Raw genomic sequence first — 16,454 nt, 5'->3', positions numbered from 1 at the left:
TACACGGCACAATCGCATAGGGTAGCCCTGGTGGGCAGCAAAGGACAGTTTAGCATCCCATTAAGCAAGCACAGCATGCTTAGGTCGTTCCTGCAAGATATAAGAAACTTCCAAATTTTCATAGCTAATAACAGTTCTAGTTTTCACAGGTTGCACACATTGCAACTGCCTCTCTGGGTCTTAAAGACCCAGAGGAGGAAGGTAGGACACCAAACTTCTATCCTGTCCCTGCTTCCCAGCAGAAATCAAGCAGCACCACAGATTTAGGCTGGTAAAGGGGAGACCATGTTTGGCTTCACAAGGGTTTTTTGAGCAGCTGGTCTTCTTTTTTTTTTTTTTTTTTTTTTTTTTTTTCTTCTTTCTTTTCTGAATCAGTTGCTCACAGTCCGCTGGTAGAAATAATTTGAAAAGCATGGTCTGCCTAAGACAGGAAGGCAGACTGCTACCATTTCCCTGGGATGGGCACACCACACTCATACCAGCCCACATAGTAGTAGGGTGTTGTGTGTCCAATGCGTCCAAATGATACAGGCTCCTGGCGGTACTGGCGGTAATACCCTGTCAGAAGAAAAAACACCCGTTTGCATTTCAAAACAAAGGCACAGTAATTTAACAAAAGTAACAGATGCACCGAGAGTCAATCCCACAGCCCTAATGAAAACTTAGAAGCTGTCCGGTAGGGAGTTTTGTCAAATGGGTATTTGCTAGCCCTGGTATTTGGTCTAGATCTTTCTTCAATGATTTAACCCTGGTCCTTTATATTTCCTGTAGTTTTGATTGGTTTTACTGTTCAAAATATCTTGAGCTATTGTGTAATGCTGTGGTCTGCCAAACAGCTTCTGCATTTCACTCCAAAAGGTGGCTATATTTCAGCTGTGCTTATGAAGTCTGTAAGTCAGTTTAAATATATGAAGGACTCTGGAGCAAAAAATACCATCAAATCGCCTTATCTCGTAGGGCTCAAGAGACTATCAACAAACATCAGCTTTTCACAAAACAAAAAGGTATCATTTCATGCAGTAAATATGGAGTTAAGCCCTTTTTTCCCCTTTTTCTTCATCTGCAGAAAGAATGTGACTGCTTAAAGCATTAGGAGAGGTGCAGCATTCTTCTCTGCATAGCTCGTGCACTGGAACATCTGAAACACTCATGTCTTGTGCCAACAATATAATTTCTGTGTGCTCTCTATCTCTGTCTCCTAGACCTAGTAATACACATCTGGATTAATCACCCCTCTTTTGAACTGAGAAATACAGTACTTCCCAGTGATATATAAATATCAGTGACTATTTCAGCTTCTTCCTGGTAACATCACCATGAAAAGAATATCAACAAAGAATTTAACATGGAAACCATTAAAGCCAGCTGAATAATTTATATCAATAGACTTACTGAAAAGATTGGCTGACTTTTGTGACTGGGTTCATTTTGTGAAGCAAGCTATCATCCTCTTGGCCATACAAGCTGAGCAGTTTACTCAGAGGAACTCCTAGGTGAGAATTTCCACTTGGAGGGAGATATCTACCAGGCCAGAATAAAAGTCCTGCAGTCCAACTTTAAGTCACTAGACATACTGTTATGTGTTTTGCATTGAATGAACTGGTCAGAAACCATTTGCAAAGATGTAGCTGGTCCTTTGTGGCATGTGGAAGAGTTTTTGCACCTCAATTCAATGATGCAGGTCTTATAAATAAGAGAAGGGTTTCATAGACCTATACAATTTTTATATTTCTGGTTTTGCATTTTGTTCCTGTAAATTACTTGCATTATATGTCCCTCTCTTTCTTTCTCTCTCTCTCAGCACCCACAAGTCCTCATGGAGATATCAGCAGCTGTGGACAAAGAGCTCCATTCTGTGCTCCACTCCCTACCCCTTAATAGTATGGATGGGATGACAGGCACCTGGCCAGCATCCCACTCCCTCATTGCCATACCTCGGATGGTGGGCAGGGCTTCAACATATGACTGAGGTCCCGTTCTTCCATCCAGGTGTGAATCCACAAACTGGCAGTGGTCTTCGCCCCTTCCCCAGCTATCCCCAATGCTGTAGAAGGTGTCTGAAGGGTGATACAGACAGATTATTTGACTTGGAATTACTTTTGTTTGGGATGCTCTTTACCACCAGGAAAATAGATGTGGGAGAAAGCAGAAGTATTACAGTGGCAAACATGATATTACCAATGAACAAACAGTGGCTGGAAAGAGGGAGAATGCTACCTCGCAGTATGGAAGGAGAAATTATGGATATAAACTGCTCACTAAGGAATAACTCCCATTTTACAAGTCCATGGACACTGCACCATTTCAACTGACCAGTCATTTCAATATATCATGTGAAAGTAAAAAATGTTGTATATGTCAATACCAGTAGTTTGATTGTAGTCTCAAATCAAAACTAAAAACTGTGGAGCTCTCTTTTTCTAACAGATGGGGTGGGTCCTGCCACCCTGTTTGTTTCTTATTGCATATTCAAACACTGCCTTCAAACTATACCAATGCACTGCAATAAGAATAACATATTAGCATAATCTGAAAAGCCACTGAGATAATCCCAGTACCTCAGATCAAATATATGGAAAGTTCTTCATTATCTCTTAGCAAATACACCCATATAAGATCTACTGTTAACTCTTAGAAGTACTGCTCACCCAGTCCCTGTAATACCAGTCTTCCTTCACTGTTCCCCACTTCAGTCTGCCCCAGGGATCTCTAGGGTGTATTGCTCTGTCCGACCATGTGCAGCTGGGGCTCACCCACCCATGGAGCAAGCATGGGATTTCCCAGGGAGATGTGTGGGGAGCAGCACTTTGTTTTCACAGTACAAAGCACATTGCTTTCTCAGGGTACAAACAGACACAGGCTTTTCAAAGGAAACTTCCTCCTGCCCTCTGTCTAAAGAGCTCTGCTTGAAAGCTAATGCCCAGGGCATGAGTGTAACGTAAAAGCAGGGCAGCTTGGCTACCACACTGGACCTTCTCGAGAGCAGGACTCCCAGATAGCCGTCACACAATTCTATCACAGATGAGGTGAAGAAAGCGAGAAGATGGAGATGACAAGGAATCATATGTCAGGAAATTAATCTTGGTGCCTACCTTTCAGGTCATCACTGAGGTAAATCTTGTACCTTAAGGAGTTGCAAAGAACGACTCCTACAAATTTGCGGTACCAAGTTCGTTTCACATACTGCTTTCCACTGCAGTCTGAATAGGTGGGGTCATATTTAAAAGTGAATGGGATCCAGATAGGTTCACCACCTTGAAGAAAAAAAAAATCAACATTAGGGGCAGACTTTAGCATTCCAGCCCGAGTTTTGCTGAGGTTAACATCCAGTAATATGTTTTACAAGAGATGCTGCAGCAGATTAATGCGCAACTTTTCTATATCCAGAAATACTACTTCAAGAACAAATCTAAAAAAAACAGCCAAAAGGAAGGGACTTGATTAAGTAACTTTTAGGCAGTAGACAATAATAACTGTTAAAATAATTTTTAAAAGATTATTTCATGTACTGAACCACAGTTTTAAGTGAACTGTCTCACTGTTTTTAGTAAGACATCTTCTCTACCTTGTGATACTTAGGGTTTTTTTTCTCAACAGAGCCTGATCTTAGGTCTGACAGTGACACTGTCTAAATACAGTCACTTGCATTTTAACACTAAGTACAAAACTTGTCCCTTTTGCTAAAGAACGGCTGTTAAGAATTCTGTGGTGACTAACAGCCTGTGATGTGAAGTAAAGTCTCTTGCTATTTGGTTAAAAAGAACAAATCAGAAACATACTTTTCTGTTTTGTTTTCTCACATTACATCAAAACAGGTGAGTTTCCAAAACCAGACAAGCGAGACCTTTCCTGGGAACTCTGTCCAGAGCACTGCTGCAGAGGAGACTGCTTAACTGTACTGCAAAACACTAAATATTCCTACTGGCTTACCTAAATGTTTGCTTTATACTAATCAAGACAATATAATTTATTTTTAAATTGCTATTGTAGTAATGTATATAGAATTACACAAAAAGCTTCCAATGTGATAATTGGTATTTTTCTCTCTGGCTACAGCAAAAAGTCCTGTTTTTACTGTGCTGTTTTGCGGTGGTTTACAAATTAGATTGATTTTTTTCTGTTAGTCATTCTTCCTGCCTCTCACTAGGCACACAGATCAAATCCTACAAACACTTGCATGTGAGAAGCAATCGCTGATCAGCAGTCCTCAAAACTCCACCGGTATGGACACAAATGTAACTGAACTGTTTTTATGCAATTAGCCACATGGTGAAAGGATTGCAGGATTCTAGCCATAGTTTTATCTTTAGAATAAAACAATAAACTACCTATTCCTTGAATGCAGTTTTATTGATGTGAATAGTCTGCTTTTGTCCACCACTTTTGCCCACTCCAGAAATCCTCAAGGACAGACTTAGCATGTTCTGTAAGAGCTGCGTTGAATGTTCAGAAGCTTTTCATTTCCACAGGTTCCCAGAGGTCTACCACCTCTTTTTGGTCTATCATCTCTACTAATGTAGCCACACAAAAATATTTTCTCTCTGTCCAGTCAAAGCAGAAACTACAAGCCATCATCTTCCAACACCTCTTTTCCATGAACAGACCCACAAAAGAACTGACAGCAAAAAACCTGAAGGTGACCGGGAACAGGGGAAGGCCACTGCTTTCAGAGGCCTCCCACACTGACTGACAGAGAAATAGTGTGCTCTGCAGTATCTGTGAATCATCAGAGACAACTGAGAGGACATGGAAAAAACAGGCTAACAAGCATAATAAAACATAGAAGGCAGGGACAGGCTGGACATTGTTTTAATGAACGATGCAGTCAAAAAGCCCCAGAACCAACCATTTGAACAGCCTAGGAAAGCTGATGGAGTGTAATAACTATGAGGTCATTTTTCTTGCATCTATTCTGAGAGCACGTGCTGCCTGGGGTTACCCTACCAATGCACATGTCCACAAGGTTGGTTCCATCACCAGGAAATCGGATCTTCTGATCAGGGGCTGAACTGTCTTATTGCAAATTCAGAAATGCAAAGCAAGCTCAACAACTTCATGGCATATCACTCAGATCAGGAACAAATCCTTGATTTTTTTAGTTTTTATAATGGCATGATGTTCAGTATAGATGAGCATAACAGCTAGAGAGAGGAAAACCTGATTCCACAGTTCAAGCTATGCTCAGGCAACTGAAGGACACAGATACAGAAGCAATATATTTTAGCTCTTGTACCAGGCAAAAGATGGACCAAAATCAAGTGCTTATTCTAACATATCTTTAAAAATTTTCTTTTCAAAGACCAGAATAAGGGGTCCTAAGACAGAAAATATTTTGCGAATTAGCACAATTTACTACCTGATCCTGCTCAAAACTGTAACACAAACTGCATGTTAACATGCTTCTAAAACCTATATTGTAACTGTTTTGCACAGGCTTTCTGCACTTCATGAAAGAAATGGCAAAATAAGACTTACCAGGTGGTCTGACAATGAGGAGAGGATTGTCTAGAAGAATGAAACAAACACAAAATTTAATATTTTGTTCTAAACGTTGTTTTATAAGATAAAATATACAGTGTCACTCAATACAATATCAGTTGCAGGGTAACTGCCTTTAGCTCCTTTATGAATGTGAGATTTACATGTCTCGTCAGTTTGCAGAGCTAATGAGTGTTTGTTATTCCACTGTTTTCCTCAGTTGATGAAACTTCCCACAGGATTGTATATTTATTCTGATTTAGATTTAGCAACTGCCAGCTAGAAAACCACCTTAGGCCATGTAACAAATGAAAGAACGATGATGGAAATAAAATTTGAAATTTGGTGGATTTAACCTATTAAAGCTCACAAGGCAGCTGATTTTGGATGAGAAAACTAGGCATTTAGGACCATAAACTGGCAGCCAGATAATCAGTAAAACTCCCTGCAAGATACAGCATAGAATCACAGAATCATGGAATCATTTAGGTTGGAAAAGTCCTTTAAGATCACTGAGTCCAAATGTTAACTGCCAAGTCCACCACTAAGCCATGTCTCTAAGCACAACATTCACATGTCTTTTAGATACCTCCAGGGATGGCAACTCAATCACTTCACCAGGCAGCCTGTTCTAATGCTTGATAACATTTTCAGCGAAGAGATTTTTCCTAATATCCAATCTAAACGTCCCCTGGCAAAACTTGAGGTGATTTCCTCTTGTCCTACTGCTTGTTACTTGGGAGAAAAGAACAACACCCACTTCGCTACAACCTCCTTCCAAGTAGTTGTAGGGAGTGATAAGGTCCCCCTCAGCCTCCTCTTCTCCAGACTAAACACCTCCAGCTCCCTCAGCCACTCCTCGTATGACCTGTGCTCCAGACCCTGCACCAGCTTCGTTGCCCTTCTCTGGACACGCTTGAGTCATTCAATGTCCTTTTTGCAGTGAGGGGCCCAAAACTGAACACAGGAATCAAGGTGCAGCCTCACCAGTGCCCAGTACAGGGGGATGATCATTTTCCCAGTCCTACTGGCCACGCTATTTCTCACACAAGCCAGGATGCTGTTGGCTTTCCTGGCCACCTGGGCATACTGCCGTATTTTTCCAATGTATATATTTTGCTTGGATTTATACTTGAGCTTCTTACTCCTTTAAAAAACAATCTGAATACGTTATGGAGGACCATTTACTTGCATTTTTGCCTCCCTTCTGCAAAGACTTACTTCCAGTGTTCTTAATGGAGCTTATGAAGCAAGCTGTACAGGTTAATGTCAAATGAGCAAAGGCAGAGACTGAATAAACCCCATGTCATCAAAAGGGCAAAATCTGCAAAAGACAACAGACCTTTCCCTCAAGACTGAAAAATGTGTCCTTCATTATTCAGTGGAGTCACTGGCCTCTGGCTCAATGGGAGAATAAGAAGAAATGGGTAAAAATAGCTCATTTAATGTACTATTTTTAGAAGGGGGTGTTGCTCTTGAGCGCACTATTAGCCCTGTGAAAGAGCAGCATGCCTTGTCAAAAAAAGAACGGAGAACTTTGCCTGTCTGACAGAACAATTGTTTCCTATATTTTTCCAGAGACAGCTGCTTCCAACTGTTCAGCTGTTCACAATTACGAGGCTAATTTACTAAATGTTTGGTTGATCTATCAAAGACATTAAACTTCCCATTGCTTCTGTATTGCTGAACATTAGTACTCTTTTGTATTTTAAATTCAACTTCCTGTTCCCCTGAAGCTCACTTTAATGTCACTTACATTTTCATAGTGGCATTAGGAGTGCATATTATTTTCCTAGCTTTACTGAAAACAAATAATTAACCTAAAAAATAATATCTCAGAACAGCAAGTTCAGGATCATCTTCATTACTGTGCTGGTTTCAGTCATTGCCCTGCCACACCTGTTATTAGGAATTCAGTTTTGAGATTAATATAAAAAGCAAAGCATACCAGATTCTGTGATAAATGAGACTGAAGAGCTAACAGGTCCATAACCAAAAGGATTCTTTGCTTGGACTTTAAAATAATAACTGAAACAAAAAGAGAAGGAAAATAAGATTAAAACATTGATTCCACTTCAATGGCTAAATTATAAATAATACTAAAAACCGGTGAGAATCAAACCAGCAGAATTCCACTGAGTTCAGGTGTCCTTTGCATTAAATGGAGTTGGATACTGAGCCAGGGTAAGAGCTGGCTGTTACAGATGAATTTCTCATTTCTGCAATTGCTCCCGTGTATATTTTTGGATCATTTAATCATCCCTCTTCCAAAAACTACACACAACTACATCCACTTTATATGAAACAACTAATACCAACAGACAAAAAAAAAAAGTTGCAAGGAAATTAAATTCTGATCTCAGCAACAGTTTTAAATGAGATGAACTCCTATGAAAGCAGTCGTGTAAACTGCAAACTAAAACTGGATCAGATTTATATGAGATTGGAAGCTAAGCTTTTGACCTTTCTGTAAAAACTCTAGCAGCATTAAGATCACAATACTTGAATGATATGAGAAAGCTTCACATGTTGCCTTATTGATTCCCCTAAAGTATTTAAATCACACGCTTAACTCAAAGCACATGACTTGCCACTAGAACTCCATTCTTTGCTCAGTAGAAGCAAAATTATCCTCCTCCTTAGAGAAGAATATCCGTAAGCACATTTTTAGTTAATTTCCAAATACAATGATTTTTAGTTGATGCCTACCCTGACATTTTTTTCCCCAGATTAATGTTTTCTTCTTTTCCTTTTATCTTTCTATCTGGTACAGCAGAAACCAATTAGAATGCAAGACTACTGTAAAAATTTCCAGCACAGCATTTTTAAAGTGCATGAGTTTAGGTTTTCCTTTCTTGCCGGCTTGCTCAATTTCATTCTTGTACAGAAATTAATTAAAAAAAAAAAAAAAAAAAAAAAAGAGTGTGTCTCTGTAATACACACATAGCGTTTGAATCTTGATTTAGCCTCTCATCCAAGAGCAGACATCCCCAAAAGCTCCATATGTGACCCACTTGACAGGACAAGTGGTTACTTGCAGGAATGCTTCCCATGAAGTACTGGATTACCTCCCCTGGCAATGCCCCATCCCAGTGGCAGGCCTGACGCTCCTCAGGTGGTGAAAGTGAGCCTGCACCATTATAAACAACAGGTTGCTCTTGGTGGGAAAGCCTTCCCCATCCTGCACAGAAACCTGCCAGCACTGCCCCACTTGCATGGCTCACACTGGGCTGAGACAGGACATGCCGCCTGTCCCTGCTGTGTCCCACAGCAGACACTAGAAACTGGATCCACTCCTGCTTTCTGCAGCCAGTTCTGCCTGTAATTAATGACTATATGATGCTCACAAATGATTCATGGTTTTCTTCTTTTAAAAGACGCACACACTGTTGCAAAAACAAGCCATGTTAAATAGCAAAATTTAGCAAGGCTGTGTTTTTTACTTGTGCCTAGCACAATCCTCTTGCTGGCAGAAATATTTGCCTGTAGTTTTAAATATTGACCTTGATTTCTTAACTGTAGCTTCTGAGTGTTTAGCATGGCTAAAGAAAGAGGAGAGGGGAGGCAAAAAGCCTCCTGTGTACTCTTCTACTTCTGACCACCCAAAGAGCACGGCAGCCTGAGCACTGCTTTAGTCCCCATAGTTGCCAAGGCTCTTAGGGGACACCTGTACCCATCCACACCTCCTTCACCCACTCTCACCTTCTCCACCCGGATCGAGGCAGGGGTCAGCAGCACAAGGCTGACCACAGGGATGAAACACGGGGCAATGATTCCTCACGCTGGCTCTCAAAATGGCCACAACACAGCACCAAGCTGTACTGACTTCACCCAGTGCTTAGTGTAACTACTTCAGAAGAGCAGGAGAAAAATGTTTTCCAGCTTGTATCTTTTCTGTAATGCTTCAAAGTGAAAATATCTGTGTTGATGCCTGACTTCTGAATGCTTCCAAAGAGGTATAATTTGATACCACCTTCACAACACAGCAGCACCTTCTGAGCAAGCCTTTCAATGCTCTTAATATGTATGTATTAACACTAGCTTCAAAACATTCCCATGAGATACGTGTGATGATCCACATCTGAAAGAGGTGAGAGCAGCCCAAGAACCTTTTACACCTATTTAAGTGGGGAAAAATATGCAGTTTTGTATCTAATGCATAATGCAAGAACTGCTTAGTTATGCAACAGGACAATGTTACATTAAGGTGTCCTGTTATGCACATAGAAGCCTGTCTGGGACACATGATTGTTTAAGTTGCCTGCCTGACTGTCTGGAAAAAGAACAGTTATGAGTACATTTTTCTTTGATAAATCAGAAAATTAGTTTCTAGGCCTTTATATTACACAAGAACCCTCTAGTTGTGCCAGAAAGAGAGCCAGGTCTCATGACTTGCTGACCTGTGATTTAAACATAGATGATGCTATGATTGCTGTATTAAGAATGTCAGTAAAATAATACAGTCAGGATATATTTCTTTCTCAGACATGACAAATAAAAAAGAAATTGCCAAAGCCTTCCTAGGTCCAGGCATCTGACATTTTCATTACTCAGAATCCTTCAGCTGATAGATTTGCCAGGAAATCTCAAATCAGTATAATTCAACTGTTCTTCATCACATAAATACATGAACAAAAATTGTAATATTTAAGTTGATTGTGCTTTGATTACACTTTGCTTAGAAAGAATTGCAATGAACTGTTACCAACAGGCACAGAAGAATCACAGCTGCAACAGACGCAATACCGTTCTTTGTTCATTTTCAATACAGACAAGAAAAAAGTTTTTCCTCCTAAGAATAAACCTCCTTTGAGATTTTATATGCCATTTCACATGTCAAGAAATGACAGAGTAAACTAATAGGGCAATGAGTATGTAGTATTTTTATTCATTTAGACTATATGACTAATCGTATCACCATACCTGTCACTTAGAGCAAAATGATTTTATGACTTAATTCAAGGTATCTCCCTTCTGTTGGAATTAAATAGCTGGCACTCACAGCCACAAAGTGAGATAATCACTCAGCATGCTAATTAGGGAAGCAGCTGTTTTTAGAAAAAATGGTTAGCTGTAAAATCCTTTTTCCAGCCTCTCCAAAGGCATGCCTGCACGGAGCCCCAACTCCACACCATTTCGGCAGGCTGAGATGGCAGGATGCCATCCAGCCATGGGACTCAGAGTGGTACCATCCATGCACACGTGCTGCAGGTGGCAGGGCAGAAGCTATTGCACTGTGACCACACGCCAGCTGCAGAGATGGTGGGATGGAGGCTGCTGGACCTCCATCAGCACTGGGTGAGAGCCAGGCTGGATGCACATAGGGGACACACAGAGCATGCGGCTGCTGCCTGTGGGAGGGGAACCGGCATGCCCGACCCGTTGTTCAGGAGGGAGAGACACGCACTGCCCAGGAAGGAGAGGGGACAAGCCAACAGACCCCCCTGCCCAGCAGAATCTGTGGATAAGGGGAAAAGATACTTGAACGGGGTCGAGAAGGACAGGCAGGTTTCCTCCCATGAGCAGGTGGAGAGGGTAGCAGGGGCTGAAACCCTCCTCCTACAACTGCACCATCCCTCCAGAAGAAAAACCTGTAAATCAGCTGCCTGAAGATTCACAGGCTAGTGCAAAGTATCTCCCTCCATCAAAAATAGTATAGCACTACATCTATATTTACAACATCATCATCACATCATCAATATTTACAACAAATACTATAAAATACACTAGAGCAGACCTGGAAGAGGAGCTGGTGTGGGGTAGGTATGTGCCACACAGGTCAACCACCTGCACAGGACAAGGGTTTCATTGACATCTTACCTCTTTTGTGCTGCTCTGGTGATACACAGTAGCTGATGCTGCTTGTTGGACATACTGCAACTTTGCTTTAATGGAGATACAGATAGGAAACAGAAATTTATGGTGCATCTCCCCCCAGAGCCAGAAGATCCAGGCTCTGTTTGTGGTTGTGAGCCCTGAGTAAATGTTTGAGAGCCTCCTATGAAATGCTCTGTGCAAGCACTGGAATTGGTAGCAGGCACTGTGGGATCAAAATTTTATTCCCTCCAGGGAACAAAAACCAAGTGGACAGGGAAGCAGTTTTGATGAGACATGGAGATAAGGTGGTAAAGGATGGCGTTTTAAATTATGAGACTACCTAGTCACTCCCATCAGGCGCTGAAACAGCTTTCCTGCAAAAAGGCAGGAAAAAGCCTAACTGTGCTCAAGAAGGAGACTGAAATGTTTATGATGAGGATTATAATGTTTGTGACTGCAGGAGACTGGATTTAGTGATAGCACGGATGCCCTTTGCATCAGTTTTCTGTGACAGCTGAGAATTGAGGTTAGGGAAGGGATGTTGTCAAGACTCCCATTTTTAAGACTTAATAAGGTTTAAAGTAGTTTTAGTGTTTACATTTGCATGTCACATAAAAGCAGCTCCTGTGCCCACTGAAGATGACCAGAGTTTTGCTAATGGAAAAGCTTCCACTTCTCAAATGGAATTTAGACCAGGTCTCAGAAGAAAACTTATGACATGGGTTAAACATAGACTTCCGTTTCGTTTGTAAAACCTAAATACCAGGCAGATGTTTTCCAGGATATGTTGACATCTTCAAATCTTCTCTGGGACTGACTCCTGCCAAGATGCCAACCCGTTTTGATATGCTGTTCATACCACAAGATTGCACCACCAATAGCCCCTCATGGGATGCCCAGCATTCAACAGCATCTGTATACAGTAAATCTGACTTAATCAGAGATTTCTCACAAAAGGCACTAACAATGCAAACACAAAATTTTTAGACTAACTTCAGATTTCATGCCCTATTTTCTTAGTTAGGCATGGGGTCTTTTCCCAGTGGTTAGGGAGTTATTTTTAAGACAAAAATTATGCAATCAATTCAGTCTGTGGATTTAGAGAATGTAAATGAGATTGGCTGATACACACAATTTCTTTATTGGAAAGAATTCTCCTTCTCCACCACAGACCCCACATGAAGCCTTTATTGCCTCCACAGAGCATACAACAGGGGCCAATGGATGATACCATTCTCCAGTAAGATGCTGGGGAAATAATATGCTTAAAACAAACAGCACTTGCTTGAACCTCCCTACTTTGAAACAGAACCTTAATATTTGACATGGGAGTTGCTAGGTTCATGGAAATGCATAAACCTATAACTTTGCTGTTCCTACAAAACTCCATTCAAATACAGTCAAATTATGACCCTCTGAAGCCTGGAGTTAATGTACATCTCAGCAGATGTATCACAGGTTGGCAGCTCAAATCCCACCAATTCCTCCGCACTGAGCAAGGCTGGGACAGTGGCTGCAGGGCTCCTGGGCACTTTCACTGCAACTGCTCTTTCTGGTGACCTGGAGCCCTTGAGATGGTGAGCACAAGAAGCGGAGAGCTATCGCTGCCCTTCAGCACTGTCCCTGGGGCAGCAGGAAAGGGAGACTTGACTGAAAGACAGTGAAGAGGTGAGGAGCTGTGGCTGGAAGGTGGAAATGGCAGAGAGGCAAGAGACAGGAGCCTGGCCAGGGGAAGCTAGGGCATACAGGCACACCTCCCTGGCCTGTGTGGGGACAGGGTCAGAGTGGAGGAGTGAAAACCAGTGAAGGGGAAAAGGGCTGGGGATGTACAGGAGTCTGGGATGTGGAGGCAAGAACTGGGACTAGTGGCAGGAGAAGAGAGGTTTAGGGAAAGGGTATCCTCAAGTCACAAGGACAAGGATGTACAAAGGCAGGGTGGTCTGCACCTGCTTCCCTTGCTACCTAGGAACAGACTTTAGGAGATCTCAGACCTCTTCCATCTTGTTATAACAGGTGAAATCCACAGATAAGCAGTGCCCCATACCACTTTCCATACATTTGTAACTGATATTTTATTACAAGGGCACTAGCAGAGGCAGAGCATACAATTGCAGCTCTCTACTGTGCAAATAATATTGCTTTAATGCACCATGAACCACTCTAAAGGGCTTGCACTGAGATCTAGATTATTAATCTTCAGAATAGGTTGCCTTTTTTTTATCTCTTGGATATGTAAGAAAAAGCCTCATGAAGTATAGGACTGACAGCACTGTAGACAGAAAAGGAGAAGATAAGGTGGCACAAAGTTTTTCCAGGGACGTGTCCCTGGTACACCTGCCTAAGGAACTGCTGCTAAAGTTGCTCTGGTGCTGAGTCTCTCAAAGTGATGCCATGACCTCAGAAGTCTGTGGTTGGAGGGAACTGTCGGGGCAGGAGACAGGGGAGTAGTACCCCCCTCTTAACACACACTGTGATTTCTTGGTGCTTGGATGTTTCAGGGCCAGCAGGAGCAGCTGCAGGGGCAAGGCACAAGTAAGTCTATGCTAAAGTCAGAGCTGTGTGGTGAAGCACTGTGATGTGGTCAGAAAAAATAAGCCTGGTCATATTTGAGACCCAAATGCTACACTGCATTGACTTTTCATAATTTATTTTATTATTTAATCTGTTAAGATTTTAGATGAAGGTCATGCTCAAGCATTTCTCTGTTTTCTAGACTGAGGTTCTCAGTCAACTTCTTTTAACCTGTAGAACCCCCCCTTTGTCTATAAATAGTCTTGGAAAAAAAATATACTTTAGGTGACATAATTTCTCTCCTATGTTGCCCTGGCACAAACCCTATGTGGCTGTCCTAGGAGTGGATGCTCTGATCTGCAGCTCATCATCAGGTGAGGTATGCTAGTTCTAGCTCACAATCCCAGTGCATCTCCCATGTTACCAAATATGTGAGCAACACCTGCTACCAGTGTCTAAGAGACTGTAGTCATCTAGTCATCAGCAAATGAAGAGCAATCACTTCACCTAAGACAGCACCAAACTATTTCAGACTCAGAATTTGAGAGAAAAGTATGAGAGACACCAAGCATCTGTAAAAAGAAGTCCCTCTGTGGCCATTTACTTCCCACCTAACTGCCATGAATTACTCCAATATCATGCAAAGCATGCATTCTTGTTCTGCCATTTCAGTGACACTTTTTGCAAGATAAAGACTTAAAGTTCATGCCAAACTGACTTCTAAGCAACTGTCCCAGCCTCATTATATGACTCCAAGTCTTCTCTTCCAGCACAATTCATGTGAACAGACAGCAAAAACAGCCCAGGGAGTGGCACCTCTCCTCACCAGCTGGGTATCAAGCCTTGGCCACACCATTATGTGGGAATGGCCACTCACATCACACCAAGGCTATACTCTTCCCCCTAAAATTTGATTCAGTTATGCATAAGACTATAAAATATGTTTTTAAATTAAGATTTTCTCTGTTATTGATATGTGGTTTAATATCACAAACACTTATGCACATACAGGGTCATCTGCTCCAGGGTCAATATGGTAAAAATAACATGTAAGTAGTTGTGTGCAGTTTAGAAAAAGAATTTGCTGTCAAACAGAATGAGTAAAATCTAGATCAGATGTAAGCATTTATACTGAGGCCAAGAACAACAATTAACAATTCTCAAAGTTTGCTTTACTTCCCTAACAGAACTGAAAAAGAGCAGATCAAATTCCCTACCGTGTGTTGGGCTTCAGGTTCTCAATTGGCAAATGAGTAGTCCCTGCAGTTCTGGTTGACCACTTATTCTTTAAAAAGTCATCATAGGATGCACTGTAAACCAGGTATCCTGTAAATGGGAAAGACAAATAGTTGTGAGGATTCTGAATAAATTTTAATCCCTAGGTGTCATGGTAGATTTTATAGGTCAAAAGGAGTAGAAGCATCTTTGAATATAAAAATTATTTGATTCCTAACTCTCCTGAAAAATCTCAGTCTACAAGAATTTCCTGTCATTAGCTAATAATGATGGAGCATTATATGAAAGGATGGCACTCAGGTGCAAATTCTGATTTAAAACACAATGAAGGCAAAAGATGACAGCAGCAACCCATTCACTGTTTTAAGTGATACACTGACTGTGCAGAAACTAATACAGTTAGAAATGCCAGGGGTTTTTCTGAGGGAAAAAAAAAAAAAGAAGTTATGCAGACTGAGCTTGGTAAGCAACTAGATCAACAGCCTTGAAGAATGAAATGCTGTGGGAGACACCACACAGCCTGTTCAAGTGCCACCTTCTCCCTTCCCAACTATGCCGTTATTGCTGCTTCGTCTCCACCAGCTCCCACCCCTCTGCCATGGCTGTCAGCCACAGAGCTGGGCGAGGCTCCTCAAAAACTGGACGTTAGCACCAAAGCAGTGGCGCTTTCCAGTGTTTACTCCAGATCTTTTGGGTCCACTGACAAACAGGGGTTGATTACTTTCTAAAATATTTTGGTTATGTACTCATGTTTTTCCAGCAACTTTTGAGATTCATTCTTGAAGTCAGTTGGCTCTCAAAAGGTCTAAAGACATTAAAGGAGATCTAATTTAATACATTTGTTTAACACACTCCCAATTTCTGGACCTCACTTATTAGACAGATATTTGAGCAAAATTTCAGTAAAACAAGGTAATCGACCCTGATACATTCTTTTCCTACAAAAAAAAGAGGACTAGAAGACTGCCAAGCCAGAAGGCTCTTTACAGGCTCCTATAGCCACGCTCACTGGGAGGCAGGATTCCAACCGGCTCCAGATATGCCATCACCTTTGCTCAGAGTGGACAGAAGCCGAGTGTGAAGGATATTCCAAAGACAGGCTTGGGAGGTGCCTGCAGTTTTGCTGAGGGCACTACCTGGGGGCAGAAGTGCTCAGCTGAGCAAAGCACTATCACAGCTATCATCCAGGCAAGAAGTGGTGCCTTCAGAATCACTGGCACAAAATGAGTGCCAAAATCTTGATATCTGGACCAACATGGGCTGGTTGGTCTGGCACTGAGGGACAAGGGACCTTTCTCACTCCTCAGAAAGTAGCTCACTTCCCTTAAAAAATTGCAGAGAAGTGAGAACTTCGTGAGCCTTTGGCTCATTTTAAAGCAAAAATGGTCATTTGAGACAACCCTCCCCACTAC

The 16,454-nt window shown here is 41.7% G+C and overlaps 1 protein-coding gene across 2 annotated transcripts in view; it reads right to left on the bottom strand.

Moving 5' to 3' along the window:
* Positions 1-361: 361 nt before the first annotated feature.
* FNDC1 (fibronectin type III domain containing 1) overlaps positions 362-16,454 on the bottom strand; it is a 42,858-nt gene continuing 26,765 nt past the window's right edge. For both annotated transcript variants that reach the window (XM_026845849.1, XM_026845850.1), the window contains 6 exons: positions 15,024-15,132; positions 7,427-7,506; positions 5,476-5,505; positions 3,093-3,254; positions 1,935-2,057; positions 362-558 (listed from right to left, as the gene is read on the bottom strand). In XM_026845849.1, coding sequence (XP_026701650.1) covers positions 443-558; positions 1,935-2,057; positions 3,093-3,254; positions 5,476-5,505; positions 7,427-7,506; positions 15,024-15,132 — 620 coding nt within the window. In that variant the 3' untranslated portion in view covers positions 362-442. The remainder of the gene's footprint in view (positions 559-1,934; positions 2,058-3,092; positions 3,255-5,475; positions 5,506-7,426; positions 7,507-15,023; positions 15,133-16,454) is intronic.

The sequence above is a fragment of the Athene cunicularia genome, assembly GCF_003259725.1.
Source record: "Athene cunicularia isolate RWA chromosome 3 unlocalized genomic scaffold, athCun1 chr3_part1, whole genome shotgun sequence".
Taxonomy (NCBI): domain Eukaryota; kingdom Metazoa; phylum Chordata; class Aves; order Strigiformes; family Strigidae; genus Athene; species Athene cunicularia.
Note: the sequence above shows the minus strand (reverse complement) of the source record. Positions and strands in the feature narration are given on the sequence as shown.